Below are 16,485 nucleotides of genomic sequence, written 5' to 3' on the forward strand. Positions count from 1 at the left end.
AAATCAATAATATTCATTCTCTTCTGTTATGAATTCTACCATATTATTATTATTATTCTTCTACCAGGTGCTAAGGCTGTGATCATGAAAAAAAAAATTATGAATAATCATGACAATTCTTAAATCGCAGTAAAATACGCAATGTAAAATACAATTGTTAAATCAGCTGATCTACGGGGTGACATTCACAAACTACATTCGCTTTTAAACGACAATGATTTCCAGTTAATTGTCTTACTTATATGTTTTAAGACCAGTTTTTTTTCTTTTTAAGGCTGATCGACCTCACGTTCTAACTGATTTTTTAAGTGGTTACTGGAACTAATACGCATCACATCAAACTCTCAATTTTATATAAATGTGTATTTTTAAAATGATATCTTTGATACATTAAGAAATAATAGGTTCTACTTCAGACTAAGTTTTGAATATCTAGCAATAGAGCATTTAATAAATGTATATAATAAAAGCATTATATCAGCTAACTTACAACAATGTATTAAATGAAATTAACCAACAGAATAGAGCTTCGCAATGTGATTGGTACGGTATCGTATGATATCAGAGCACAAGCGAGGGTAGGTACTAATTTGTGAAATTGAATTATTTATCGAGCTACACGAACCCAATTATAATACGTATACTATATTAGGTACATTTTACTGTCGAAGGGTTGTTCAATTATTGAAAGTGTTTAATATCGTTCGACTGGTATAGCACGTACCACATTTTAGGGAGGATCCCGAATATCGACGTAAGTACTATGGCGCGGCAAGTTTTAATGCCCAGACGATGGATGATTCGAAACTGACAGAACTATAGTTGGTAGGTACATCCTATATAAATATCATAGATAGCGGCCCGCTCCGACTCCGCTCAGGTCTTTAACAAAAAATTCAATGATATGGCGTTATTTTATTTTTTTAAATAAAAGAACACTTATTGCGGCATAACTATAATAGTTAGACATACGCTGTCGCGACACTTTTTGTAAATAATTATGTGTGTTCTACAAAGTCGTAGTACATTATTTTATTCTATCATCAATAGTTTTTGCAGGGCACGCGACGTAAAGAATATTTTAGGTAATTTTTTACACCCTGGGTTATTGGAGTTTTAGTAAGGACCCCAATTTTTTTTAAATAAGATAATAGCCTATGTCACTCGGGAATAGTGTAGCTTCCAAACAGTGAAAGAATTTTTCAAATCGGTTCAGTAGTTTTGGAGCCTATTCAATACAAACAAACAAACAAATCTTTCCTCTTTATAATATTAGTATAGATAACTGTAATGGGTAATATCGGAGGAGACAGCGAACAGTGTGCTTCGTGCGAGTTTTTTAACGTTCTCGATAGCGTAAAAGTCAACTGAAATTTGTATGAACAGCGCCCCTAGCGGCAAATGCAGGCAAACGTTCCAACTCCATACAAATATGAGTTAACTTTTACGCTATCGAGAACGTTAAAAAACTCGCACTAAGCACACAGTTTATATTGCGGTAAACGCCCAATGCGTGTCATTGATTTGGTGTGTCTTTAATGTTAAGCGGAACGTTTTCGAGGACTATATATTTTGTACGAACGTGTATATTCTCGCCCAGTTACCTACGCTTATACGTATAAACGTATGGCTTTTGTGGGTAGGTTTGCATTCTTTGCACTCCACGACTATGCTATAGGTACGACAGGCAACGCTTTCATTGTTTCTTATAGGTGACTTAGCTGTACCCGACCGCTTCGCTGGGCATTTAAAATTAACATTATTATTTCTCACCCCCACAAACATTCTGATCATTAACGCCCTCGCAACTGGTGTAGCGAGTCCAAGACTCATATATTAGCCTATCCATTAAGTACATGTATTTTCTACATGGATACGAAGTTTCAATTCAATTGAATGCATGGTTCAGTACTTATAATGGAACATCCGTAAAAACCGCTGTAGATTTATAGATTTATATATAAATAGATAGATAGTAGGAGTTATTGTAAGCTTTAACAAATAGGAACCACGCCTCCGATAATTTCGGCTGCAAAACAGAATAGGTTAGAGTAGGTTATATTCCCCGAAATGACTATTCAGTTGTTCAGATTTCATAATGAATTTTAAAATAAACATTCACTTTAGAATATTTACCTCGTAAAATATATTTGGAAGCCTATGCAAGCTCGGGTGTTATCTCTCTCGACAAAGGTAAACACTGCAGGCGCCACAAACGCTTTTAACATACACAATGGTACACAAAACTAAACACTGCCGAGTGCTGCCGAACCATTTAAGGCTTAAAATTACCTTTTCTGTTCTCGCTATATATATGTATTTTAGTGCCCTTGTAGGCAGACGAGCACACGGCCCACCTGATGGTGAGTGGCTACCGTCGCCCATGGACTTCAGCAATGCCAGGGGCTGAGCCAAGCCGCTGCCTACATGCCAGGGACAGAGCCAAGCCGCTGCCTACTATAAATGTACAGTTCGCCTACTTCTAAGCTGTACAGTATTGTATCGACCACAGAGTGAGTTGCCACTGCTGCTCACGGATGTGAACAAGGCCAGGGGCACAGCCAAGACCCTGTATTGCCTATTGCTGAGAACTCTTCTTTAACGTTCTGTAAATAAGGACTTATTTTAGCGCTCAGAAAACACCGTGGACGGAAATGAACTAGAATAAATTAAATTATAATTTATATAAATTATAATAGAAATTATAACTTGCATAATTACTGGTGGTAAGACCTCTAGTGAGTCCGCGTGGGTAGGTACTACCACCCTGCCTATTTCTGCCGTGAAGTAGTAATACGTTTCGTTTTGAAGGGTGGGGCAGCCGTTGTAAATATGTTTGAGACCTTAGAACTTATATCTCAAGGTAGATGGCGCATTTACGTCGTAGATGTCTGTGGGCTCCAGTTACCAGTTAACACCAAGTGGGCTGTGAGATCGTCAACCCATATAAGCAAAAAAAAAACGGTAGATAGAAATGGCTAGACACGCAATGCGTTTAGGCAGTACGATGAACTGCTCGTATGCTCCGATGATATAGATGGGCAAAAAGGTGAAAAGGTGAAGGTGGTGAAAAGGCAATAAGGGGATCACCTCAAACAATTTGTCACAACAGTCCCAGTGGCACGTGCAGTACGAAACACAAAGGTATCCCAAGTTCCTGCGTAGACCCAAATTATTGGTCAATTTACTTTGAATATACGATTGAATTATTGGGTGGATTTTAGATCCTTCCCTAAAAAAAGATGGATATCAATTAGAATACCATCAATCGGATTCAATCAAAGGGGTGTACGTAATATGCATAAAAAAAAACTTAAAGAAATATTCAAAAAACTAGAAAACCATTGCAGCTTCAACTACGACGTCCAATTGGGAATCTTAACCATACGGGGCCTAGTGGGATTCACAAAAAAAAACAAAAAAAAAGTCGTTAGGGACCTTCCAGAATTCAAACAACAACTGTACCAATCTTTGTATCAATCGGATGAACTGCTTAACAACGCGAACAAACATTCATTTATATTTTTACAGTTTGTTGATTGAAATAACAAGTCTTTAGGCACTTATTGAGAGTACTTAGTGAAATGGAAAATGCTTAACGTTTAGTTTTGCCCGAAAAATAAATTCAATTCACAGACAAATAAAAACAGCAACATTCGTTTTGTCTGAAAAACATGACAACTTAGACATTAGCGTGGTACAAAGTTATCTACGAAAATATTTACCGGCATCAATCATAAACATTATGGCTCATCGATTTCCAGGAAAATGGAACTGGAAATTTTCGCAGATCTCTCAGGAAACTGCGAATACCTTGGTCACTTGACATTATTAAATTAATTCATTACTCGCGTATATATGTGAGTTTTGTTTAAAATGTTCTTATCTGAATGTGTTACTTTTGAAATATTTTGTTTTAATTTAGTTTAGAAATCTATCATCTAGCTGTATTCTGCTGTTTTTTTTGCTGTCATTGTTGACAGACGAGCTTGCCGCCCAACTGATGATGAGTACTCACCGTCACTCGAGGACATCAGCAAGTTCCAGTCAAGCCTGTTGAATAATAAACGAGTGGTTTTATATTTGGAGCCCATAAATACCAGATCATGAATCCCACCTCTTGGGACCTCTTGTGAGTTCGCACGGGTAGGTACCACCGCCCTGCCTATTTCTGCCGTGAAGCAGTAATGCGTTTCGGTTCGAAGGTTGGGGTAGCCGTGTAACTATACTGAGACCTTAGAACTTATATCTCGAGGTGGGTGGCGCGTTTACGTTGTAGATGTCTATGGGCTCCAGTAACCACTTAACACCAGGTGGGCTGTGAGCTCGTCCACCCATCTAAGCAATAAAAAAAAAAAAAAAAAACCTAGAGGAAACACGAGATGTGAGATCGGAATCTCGAAATATGAAATAACAGTTATCGTATACCTACAAGACAGAATTGACTTTGCATCAAAACAGAAATAAAGAGGGATATTCAAAATGAACGTGTTACTAATGGTAGGATGGTAAACTACTGGTGGTAGGACGTCTTGATACTGGTGGTAGGACCTCTTGAGAGTCCGCGCGGGTAGGTACCACCACCCTGCTTATTTCTGCCGTGAAGCAGTAATGCGTTTCGGTTTGAAGGGTGGGGCAGCCGTTGTAACTATACCTGAGACCTTAGAACTTATGTCTCAAGGTGAGTGGCGCTTTTACGTTGTAGATGTCTATGGGCTCCAGTAACCACTTAACACCAGGTGGGCTATGAGCTCGTCCAACCATCCAAGCAATAAATAAAATAATAATAATATTCGATGTTGCAGGGTAGTCGGATAATAATCAGTTTAAAATCTAAGTGACCAAATAAACACACAAGTTTTGGCTTCGCTAGACAATATCTCCTAACAATTCTTCCAAGCAATTACGATGTTCGTATAAAAAGGGACTTCGTATTGTCTCAATATGTCCCTCGTGACCTTCCTACCTGTACCTGTTGCTTGCGGCTTAAGAAAGTGTCGGGTCTGAACTGCGCCACCGGCTGTGGGGTTACAACTTATCGTGAAGAGCCTGAATCTTGGGACTCAGCCAGATGACAAGGCTCTTTACGTCATCTATACATATAAATAAAATTGGAGTGTCTGTTTGTAATATTGAAATAACCGCTTATTACTACATTGCATATGAATATATATACGGTACATACACCAAAATAAAAATTTTTACAATTTTTGTTTGTCTGTTTGTTTCGGCTTATCTCTGGAACGGCTGGACCGATTTTGACGGGACTTTCACGGATAGGTAGCTGATGATATGATGATAGGTGGTAGAACCTCTTGTGAGTCCGCACGGGTAGGTACCACCGCCCTACCTATTTCTGCCGTGAAGCAGTAATGCATTTCGGTTTGAAGGGTGGGGCAGCCGTTGTAACTATACTGAGATTTTAGAACTTATATCTCAAGATGTGTGGCGCATTTACGTTGTAGATGTCTATGGGCTCCAGTAACCACTTAATACCAGGTGGGCTGTGAGCTCGTCCACCCATCTAAGCAATAAAAAATGAAAAAAATTAATCGAAGCGAACTGTATCGTCTAAAATACATAGTTACATATACTGTGTTTCAGCCGTTTCCTTAATTAAATTCCTATTTCATCAAGCAAATACTAGTGTAATTACTTATAATAATTAATACTCGTGTATCAAAGAAATGCCGGCTAGAAGCCTTTTGTCTTACTTTCCATTGCAGATACAATATGTCCCATTTCAGTTCACCTACATACTTAATGGCAACTCATTACGTGAAATCCCAGTTTCCGTAACCTGCGAGCTACGATTAAACAGACCGGTATATTAGAAAATAGTTTCTGTAACTGATAATTCTGCAATTCAATGGTAATTAATTAAAGTTAAGGTTTTTTTGCATTTTTTATTGCTTATATGGTTGGAGGAGCTCACAGCCCACCTGGTGTTAAGTGGTTACTGGAGCAAATAGACATCTACAACGTAAAAGCGCCATCCACCTTGAGATATAAGTTTTAAGGTCTCAAGTATAGTTACAACGGCTGCCCCACCCTTCAAACCGAAACGCATTACTGCTTCACGGCAGAAATAGGCAGGATGATGGTACCTACCCGCGCGGACTCACAAGAGGTCCTACCACCTCGGTATAGTTCGGTATAGTCTCGGTATAGTTACTACGGCCTGTGTCCATCGATCGCTTTAATCTATGTCCATACCGCTCGTGCAGTTGTGGAAAATATGTCGTTTTTGTATGTATGATCAATCAATTGCCAAATAAGAGAGAGAAAAAGAAAAGTGTATTTGTGTGTGCAAGTCATACACAGTAGAAGTGAAACTTATAAACAAGATATAGATATACTGACTATCCCACTACACAGGAGCATACATATGGACAATGTTTAGTAGAGGATAGTGGGGATGCTACGATGAGTGGCAGAAAGAGGAGACCGAGAACGTCTAATGTGTTCTATCTCATTCTCTCGCCGGCTGAATCCTATACATATATGTGTTTGTGTCTCTATGGACTTATTTTTTCGTTTCATCGAGTTTGAAATCAGAACGATTCTAAAGAAGTTTCACTTCAAAAAATCCATTAGTAAATTTTTACGTTAGGCGCCTTTTAGTGGTAGGGCGGATTTAGGGTGAAGTAGCAGCGCGGGCAACACTCCGAACCCGGGCGGCGGCAGTGTGCGCGAGCCTTCTGCCGCGCCGATCGCTTCCCGGGGTCATTCCATTGACAGTGACCGTTTCACAGCCACAGAAGCTTCATTATTACTTATACGTGCTTAATATAACATAGTGATTCGCTATTCTCTGATCTCGAGTTGAAAATAATCGGACAGTCATATAACAATCGCGACGGAAGTGATATCCGTGTGAGATTAATTACGAATTATTTTCCATTAATTATATGTTTTCAGTCGAAAACTAACGCATTAAAATTTCGATCGAATTGTAATTACGGGTTTTCTCTCTCACTTAGAATTTTTGCTGCAGTGTTTTATAGAAAATTTGTCAATAATTAAATTGTCTGCGAGTATTAGTGTATATCAAAACATCATAATGAAGACTTATTATTTGACCTCCTTTTAAGTATTCAATTCAATTAATAATAAATTCGCCTGCGTCCCTATTCGGGCTGTACGAATTTAGCGAATGTAACTGTAAAGATAATCACGACATCACGAGGCGGTTTAAAATTTAAATAAGCCTCTAAACTCGTCGGGATAACATCTCTCGTGGGAAAGATTCTGAAGCAACAGTTAGCCCTATATCCAGGGGTCGGCCTCGTAAAAATATTTTGCGTGTTCTCGTTCGCAGCTTCCGAAAATTACGTGTTAACTCGACACACGGGCTTAGTGACATCATTTCTGCGATTTCTGTAGCTCTTTACCTCGCTTATTCCGAACGCCACGCTCCTACATTTTTAATTTATAAAACGGTCTCCATAAATAAACCCGCTAACTGGCACTTCCTCGCGTAATTAAAATGCTGTCATAGAATAATTGGATTTATGATGCTCTGAGAAACGTCGACTAGTTTCTTCGGGAAAATTATTTTCATTAAGTCCTGTGCGCCGTTAAATGAAATGCTAATTTTCTTAGTGGGCACAAACGCGTGCTACACCAAAACAAATAATAATAACAATACGTAATAATTATGTAATGTGTGAAGAGAATTCTTTCGAAGACTGTCCTTGAGCGCAAAAGTCGATTTCACTAAATAAATAACGTGATATGCCACAAAGCACTTGTAGAAAGCATTTTTTGAACTTTCTACGTTGAAGTAAGCTCACTTGCCCATATAAATATTAAACCAGATGTACCGCGGTTAATTTTGTTAGGGCGTTGTATCGCAACTGGAGCCTATCGATTTGAATGCGATTGAATTGACATTTGTAAGCCGTCCTTAATACGTCGGCCTAGATTCGCCAATATAACATCAAAAACATGTAGACCGGAACTAGGACGAAAATTTATAGATTTTCTGCGTGTGGGGGTACACGTCGGCAATGTATGTCATTAGGCATCGTGATGTGTGCAATGTAAACAAACACCCGCCTCTGAGGGCGTAGTACTCGAGCACGCGGCGTAGTATTGACGCGGCGCCCACGCAGGGCAAGTTCCGTCTGTGACCCCTAAATCGCCGACCCGCCGTCTCGGTTGCTTTCAAACAAATAATACGTGTCGTCTTTAATCAACAATTAATATTAGCAGTACATCTGTAAAAAAAAAACGGTATTTATTAGGTTTTTTTTTTCTAACATCTTCGTAACATCGACTATGTTTTTCGCGTAGCGTTGTCCCTGTTATATGGACCAGAATTACTTTTAATTTCTGCTTGAGAAATAGGCAGCTTTAATTATTTTTTTCACTAACCATTCATATTAACAGGATGAACACTGGAACTGAGAGTAAAATGTTTGATTAAAACTGTCCGGAGACAATTGTGTTTTGCTTTACAAATGAAGTGTTAAGTGTACACGATGAGTGGACTGGGTCCTCCTGGTGTGTGGGCGGCGCAGAAGAGGTTAGAGTCATGGGCGCGGGCTGCCAGAGAGAGAACCTCAAGCGCCAGCAGCGGCCAAAGTCATAATTCGACTGACAGCTTCGGCGATGACAAGTCCCATGGAAGTCCAAGTGTACGTTGACTAACTAAACCCCTTTTTTACCCGAAATCTTTTAAACTTTGTAACTTAAGTAACGTTTAACGTTGGGCACCATTAGTTGGTGCACAACTAATGATGCCCAACGTTAGTTGGTGCACAACGAACAACAAATAATTAGAAGTCATCGTGGCATAAAGGATAAGACGTCCGGTGCATTCGTGTTGCGCGATGCACCGGTGTTCGAATCTCAGGCGGGTACCAATTTTTCGAATGAAATACGTACTCAACAAATGTTCACGATTTACTTCCACGGTGAAGGAATAACATCGTGTTATAAAAATAAAACCCGCAAAATTATAATTTGCGTAATTACTGGTGGTAGGATCTCTTGTGAGTCCGCGCGGGTAGGTACCACCACCCTTCCTATTTCTGCCGTGAAGCAGTAATGCGTTTCGGTTTGAAGGGCGGGGCAGCCGTTGTAGCTATACCTTAAAACTTATGTCGAAGGTAGGTGGTGCATTTACGTTATAGATGTCTATGGGCTCCAGTAACCACTTAACACCAGGTGGGCTGTGAGCTCGTCCACCCATCTAAGCAATAAAGAAAAAAATGTTGGTGAATGTCAAAAATATAAATTGGCAACAAAAGGTCCAATAACCTGAGTGACGAATAATTTACCATAAAAGGGTTATTGATAGCTATACATAATATATAACGATATTTTGCAACAAAACTAGAACTCAACTTACGAGTAATTTGATTTAGACAATAGAATTTGCTGCAAACTACTTTAAAACAAAAAAATAAAAAATATTTTAAGGTAATTAATAGATATTTTTTAGTAATTTATAGTTTCTAATATATATATTTTTATGCAGTCACATTTTTTTTATAAAAATATAAATCATTTAGCAGGCGCCTCTTCGCTTTCGATAGTTATCAGCTGTTTTTCTTATATTACATAACGTGTAATGCAAAAATGATTTTTACCATATTTTTTCAATCACGATTCTTTTTTATATCGTATCACGGATCACAAGAACTTTTACTTATCGCCTTTTTATGGAAAAAAATATACTTATTCCCGATATTTACTATCATAAACCAGTCGTAAAAACGTAAATAACAAAGTAATAGAGTACATTTATCCGGTATTTTTATGAATTATGTAAAAAGCACTTCTTAACTACTTAGATGTAGCTTAGACCTTGGAATAAGTCGAAACCGGTATATATTTCCAGGAAAACAATTTATACATCCGAGTGAGTTTCTATTGGTGTCATCCATTCAAATTGTTTAATCGATTATTCATGTTAAAGTAAGATCGGCCACAACTAGTTATGAAAATTTGACATCAAAAGAAGTTGATTTAAAAAAAATACAAATGAGTTACGAGCATTTAAATTGGATACGATTTTATTAAAGAGAAGGTAAAAACCTTTTATCAAACAAAAAACTGTAAAAACATGTTGATTAATACAAATTTAATACATAAATTAATTTGATTTTACGATCCATACCTCAAATACTTGTATACTTGAAAGTCGCTCCGTGGCCGAAGCTTTTATCCTGCAGTTGTAGGGGACTTTATTCAGTAAGCTCCTTATGTTATTAGGACTCGGTTTTATATAACGCTCAGCTTTATTGTTGAGAAGTTCAACTTTAAGTTTCGAGATTTTTTTGTTGTATTATTCTCGTCATTTTTTTTTTAAAAGTCGTTGAATTTAAAGTACACTTATATCAGTAGGGCGTATGGTATATTAGGGTAGTTACTGAGTTATTAGTGACAGCTGTATTTTTTAAAGGGGAACATAAATTGCCCGTAAACAGTACCATACTAAAAACATTGTCGTTTTAGTATATAAGACTTAGTTCATCATGAAAGACGTTCATATACTTTTCTAAAGTCCTCACGTGGAATTCATATCTGCCTCAGAACCGTCATGGTGACATGCCTCTGTACACGAGTACATCGGCTACGGATTCTTCAAAGCGAAGTGCTATTTGCATATTGTATATTCCAGAATTGCACTTATATTAGTTACTGCATATATTTATATTAGTTACTGCATTATAGAAATATCTATACCAATATTTGGTCGACTAGAAGAGTACGCTCATTAAATCCTAGGTACAATGTTTTAAGCATAAACTATAAATTGAGTTGTCATATAAAATAAGTACACACATTGTTTCACACGGTGCGTTGGTTGTACCAAACCTTGAAGGGTGGGGCACCCGTTGTAACTATACGGAGACCTTAGTCTCATATCTCAAAGTGTTTGGCGGCATTTACGTTGTAGATGTCTATGGGCTCCAGTAAACACTTAATACTAGCTGTGAGCACGCCCAGCTATCTAAGCAAAAAAATAAAAACGTACAGATAAAGTACAACTATTGCTCTCTTTTATCGCCGTGTGTATTTTAACATATACTAGCAGATGACCGAGCTTTGCTCGGTATTTTTTTGCTTGTTTGACAAATTATGTTTTTTAAAAATTATATTTAAATACGAATTACACATTGATAAAATAATGAAATAAGTATAATATTTTTCGATCTTACTGACAGAATAATAATAAAATGTGAACTGGTTATTTAAACAAAATTATCGATAAAGTTAATTATTGAAATCACGAATAAAACAACATTTTCTAAAAATAAATCATAGCTAGATCGATTTATCGCCCCCGATAATCCCTGTATACTAAATTTTATGAAAATCGTTGGAGCCGTTTCCGAGAATCAGATTATATATATATACAAGAGTTGCTCGTTTAAAGAGATAAGATAATACTTTTTTTATAACAGCAACTTATATTTTTTGAAATATTTTATTTTTATCGCAGGAGATGTTGATTTCGAAAGAGCAGTGCCGTGTTCAACCGTTGAATTCGGACACCCGGGCTGCAACTTCTCTACCACACGCAAGACTCACCAGGACACCATCCATATCATCTCAGAGTAGTTTGGACAGTGCCACTTCAAGAGCCACTGTGAGTATACGAAAGCACCTTACTGTTCACGCGATGAGATTCAGTTGTATTACTGCCGAAAGAAGGGGACAACTAGAATTTGGAACTAAATCGACTAAATAACTTGGAAATCAATTGTACCAATACTTGTAATAATTTTCTCATACGCTATATTAGTGCAATGTTGATAGAAAATTTATCAAAAAGGACTTTAGGACCAAACGATATCATTATAGTTTTATGGAAACGACTATTTTGCCCGACTTTTAATTTGATCATAAGAATTTTGAAAAGTTCTAATAATTAACTGTGGTTTAACACTGGACTGAAATTATGTTATTCTGTCACTTTATGTATTGAGTCTCTTAAAAAAAGCAGTGGCGAAGATTCCCTTGGAAACAGGGCGTAAATCCATAGATTCGTGGCCAAACAGATTAAAAACCCGTGTAAAAGCCAAAGGTGGCCATTTCGAATTGAATAGGTATTTTTTTATTTTTTGCTGAGACTTTATTAAACATGCAGGTATAAATTTTAATAATATTACATTACTTCATTTAAAAAAATGCATTTTCATTTGTAATAGAACTTATGGCTGGACTAGGTACACAATAAACACAGTTTTTAGGAAAGTTTCACCTCTATCACATCTGTATAGCTCTCCTTGTGTGGTTTGATGTACAAACTCACTGAGTTAAAAGCTCGTCTTTGCACATGCCGTTTTGTAGTGTAAAATGTATTTTACTTTTATAAAAACAATAAAACATAAACAAGAATAAATAAAAACACAACCAGTGCACAATAAAAACGTAAAAAAAGTATCGAATAAATTGATGAAAAAAATTTAGTTCGAAGCGCACTTAAATTCTTGTTGCCCTACAAATTAATTTGAAACATCACAAGAGATCTCGGAGCTGGCAAACTGCATACTGAATCAGTCGACCGAAAACACAGACAGAAAGAAAATTCTCATGCTTGCTCATCTTTAATTCCTTTTGCAATGAACAGAGAATGGCCATTTGAATCGTCTAGTGCCGGGGGAATATTTATAATGGATTGTTCACGACTGCAATGACTCTCACAAAGCTTAATAACGATCCTGCTTTGTACAAACTATTTTTGTTCTAATACAACAATTATAAATGACAGTACTGTGTAAATAGATAACGGGCAGTAGCGGTCACTCGATGTTAACCTCTTTTCGATCACCGTTAATTACAAAAGATTAATTGACCTATTCATTTACGGGTCAGTTTGGTTCGCGAACAGATTTCTGTTTTAATCGGTTTAACTTTCTCAAACTTTTACTTTAATAATCGTAAAGTTAGAACGTTAAAGTTAGGCAGAAAGGCACGTAGACTTAAATGTATAATTTAATGCTATTATCTGCACAAAGCGGCATTTATATTGAGTAATTTCTGGCAAATACAACTTCACAACGCCATTACCAGATCCTAATTACAGATAAACTCCATTGGACTGGTTCGAACGCTCTGATCGTGACTACGCACGCGACACGATGCGGATTGAAAATATACATTAGAATCCACTTTAGAATAGTGCCAGGCACCAAGAAATGTAGGTAATAATCGACACCTCGATTTGTTCATCAACTGGCCACGTAAAGTGCAGGTTTTCTAATTTGAACTCACGTCAAATAATAGTTGGTATAATATTGGAAACCTATATCGGTACGCGCCATTTACTTTAAAATAAATGGGTACCTACCTTAAATTAGGAAGGTACGATCGCAGAAATCGAAGCGATTTCTGAATGGACTTAAAAACAATAGATATTTTCGTGTCCTACCTTATCCACTGTAATTATAAAACTCTTAAGAATATTTTATGTCGTACCCTTGTTGTCCTCAAATACGGCTGGAAATTATGTCATGACAGCTTTGAGATTAGAAGCCTATGAACTTTTGGGTCGGGAATAGACAATATTTAAGAGGTGGATTCTTTTCCTTGAGGCTTGCACACTTACAACGCGCGTTTTTAATCTACGAAAACCCAGTAGTAACAAGATTTTTTCTGACTTGACTATTGATTGCAAAGTCTTTGAATTTGAATATATTGTACACCTTTTTATTTACAGTCTTTAAACTTATGACAAATGACTTAAAGCACGACTAAAAATTGGTTTGAGGTGACTCGAATAGGTTAGCATTATTTGCAAAAGCTTTACTGGGTAGGATACAAGATTCCGCACCATCATAAGCTTTCATTGATTGTATTATTAAAGAAAACTTTCCCGAAGTAGAGTCGCTTATAAATCTGTAAAACATCTAAACCTATTATTTCACATTTTGGTAAGTTGAAAACATGCAGGTGTATTTTAATACGCTTTTATTAGCTTCAGACGTATGTATGTTAGTATGTAATGGAATCTTTAAACTTGATTTTGACCCCCTTCAAAACGTCGGATTAACTTGAAATTTGGTATACTTATTAAGGACCGATGACAATTTAATATTAAAAAGAAATTTAAAAATTGCACTTCAGCTAAGAAATGAAAAATAAATAATATGTTAGTTCAAAAAAACTAACAAAATTGGCTTTTATAGAAAATCCAATTAAAAAATAAAAATAAATTTTAATAAATTTGAATTAAAAATAGTGTAAGAAAAAATTATTTTATTGTAAAAAAAGCGTGGGGTGCATGGTATCAGTAGTTATAAATATTTTATGAACGGATATGAGTAGAAAGGTTCTTTTGATAATATCCTGAAAAGCACGCTTTCTTACAATAAAATCATTTTTTCTTACACTATTTTTAATTCACATTTATTAAAATTTATTTTCTCTTTTTTAGTTGAATGTTCTATAAAAGCGTATTTTGTTAGTTTTTTTAAACTATTATTTTTTTAATAAATCTTTATATAGTTCCGAGAATTATCTTCAACAGAGTCATCGTGGTTCATCGCCTGCCATTCGAACGTTCGCTCCTGACGGTCGTACTCTTGAAGCCGGAGGTGTGAACGTGCCGAGATCACCGTCGCCTTTGCGTGCTGCTTCATTGGACGTCCGTGCAGCTCCTCTAGCTCATGGGTCATTAGCATCTTTGGCAGACTCGCCAGCACCACCAAGTCCGAGACATGCCCCGCCTAGATGTCTGTCGCCTTTGTTGATGCCACCAAGGTATATAAAATAAAATAAATTTGACTAACTTTTAATAGACGAGGCCGTGGCCTAAAAGATAAGAAATCTGATATATGATACTAAAAGGAATATCGCAAGCTGGTATTTTCTAGATGTCCGTCACCTTTGTTGATGCCACCAAGGTATATAAAATAAAATACATTTGACTAACTTATATTAGACGAACTCGTGGCCTAAAGGATAAGAAACCTGATATATGCGACTAAAAGGAACATCACTTGGTATTTTTTTAATATCTCGATAGGTTGTTTATCTATAAGATCCTCTAACAAATATTGATTAAAAATGCGATTGTTTACATTTTATAATGATGGAAATAAATTGTTTGCGTAGCGATCGAAATTCAACCATAATTACTGAAAAGTTAAGATTTAAATCAATTTCATAAATTCTCTCTTTTGTTTTGTTAACGTCGTGTTTTTTTTCTTGTAAATATAAAAGTTGCTTCCATTTATTTGTTGATACTCCTCAATAGGTTATGTACAAAAAATCGGTTGACAATCATATTTTATGTATTGAAATTTATACTGAGTTGTTTTACCTTTGCCTATTTTTAAATAGATGTTGGCATTTAATTATGAGTATACAAAAATTATTTTTTTCTATTCAATAAAATTTGCACATAATTTGAGATAACATTCGTAGATATTCGAAAATATTGATCGTTCTATATGTTGTTATATGTTGATTAACCCATAATTTATTACTCACAAGTATCTCTGTTTAACTTTTTTCTTGTAATGTTATAATCATATATAAAAAAAAAATTATTGCTAAGATGGGTGGACGAGCTCACAGCCTACCTTGTGTTAAGTGGTTACTGGAGCCCATAGACATCTACAACGTAAATCCGCCACCCACCTTGAGATATAAGTTCTAAGGTCTCAAGTATAGTTACAGCGGTATAACACAATATCAGATGAAAATAGTACGAATTCTGAAGCAGCATCAAGTATTTCTATCGCAAACTTACCAATTTTAATTTATAAATAGAATGTCTGGTGAATGTTAATGCAAAAGGAAAATAAATAAGACTCCTGGATTTAATCTAATACAGAACGTAGAGTCCGAGAGTGAAAGAGATTTAGTGTAATCCATGCGGCTCGGTTATAGGTTCCAATTACTTAGTGCGTCGAACCACATCTGTTGCTTTCAGCCCGTCCCCGACGATGAACAATTAAATAAACTGAACTTGTTCATAAATTCTAAGCACGGTCACTGGGCGTTTATCTATACTTATACTTCATATTATAAAGAGGAAAAATTTGTTTGTTTGTATTGAATAGGCTCCGAAAGTACTGAACCGATTTTAAAAATTATTTCTCTGTTTGGAAGCTAGGTTCACTATTCCCGAGTGACATAGGTTATAATTTTTTTTGAAAAAAATTAGGTATCCTTACTAAAACTCCAATAATGTAACCCAAGGTGTGAAAAAATTACCTAAAATATTCTTTACATCGCGTGCCCTGCGAAAACTATTCATAATAGAATAAAATAATGTACTACGACTTTGTAGAACACATTATTATTTACAAAAAATGTCGCGACAGCATATCTCTAACTATTATAGTTATGCCGCAATAAGTGTTCTTTTATTTTAAAAAAATTAAAGTAACGTCAAATATCGTTGAAATTTTTGTTAAAGACCCGAGCGGAGCCGGAGCGGGCCGCTTGTTAATTATATTTTTACAATTTGCGTTTTCATTATAAGTAAGGAATTTTCAATTTATGTTATACCTTGAC

General features: G+C 36.2%; 1 protein-coding gene across 1 annotated transcript in view; it reads left to right on the forward strand.

Moving 5' to 3' along the window:
* The window catches only part of LOC114241747 (synaptotagmin-5), a 41,345-nt gene that overhangs the window by 17,272 nt on the left and 7,588 nt on the right, over positions 1-16,485 (forward strand). The window contains exons 3-4 of the mRNA XM_028172694.2: positions 11,459-11,605; positions 14,489-14,721. Of these exons, the coding sequence (XP_028028495.1) occupies positions 11,459-11,605; positions 14,489-14,721 (380 nt within the window). The remainder of the gene's footprint in view (positions 1-11,458; positions 11,606-14,488; positions 14,722-16,485) is intronic.

The sequence above is a fragment of the Bombyx mandarina genome, chromosome 13 (genome assembly GCF_030267445.1).
Source record: "Bombyx mandarina strain Sakado chromosome 13, ASM3026744v2".
Lineage (NCBI taxonomy): Eukaryota > Metazoa > Arthropoda > Insecta > Lepidoptera > Bombycidae > Bombyx > Bombyx mandarina.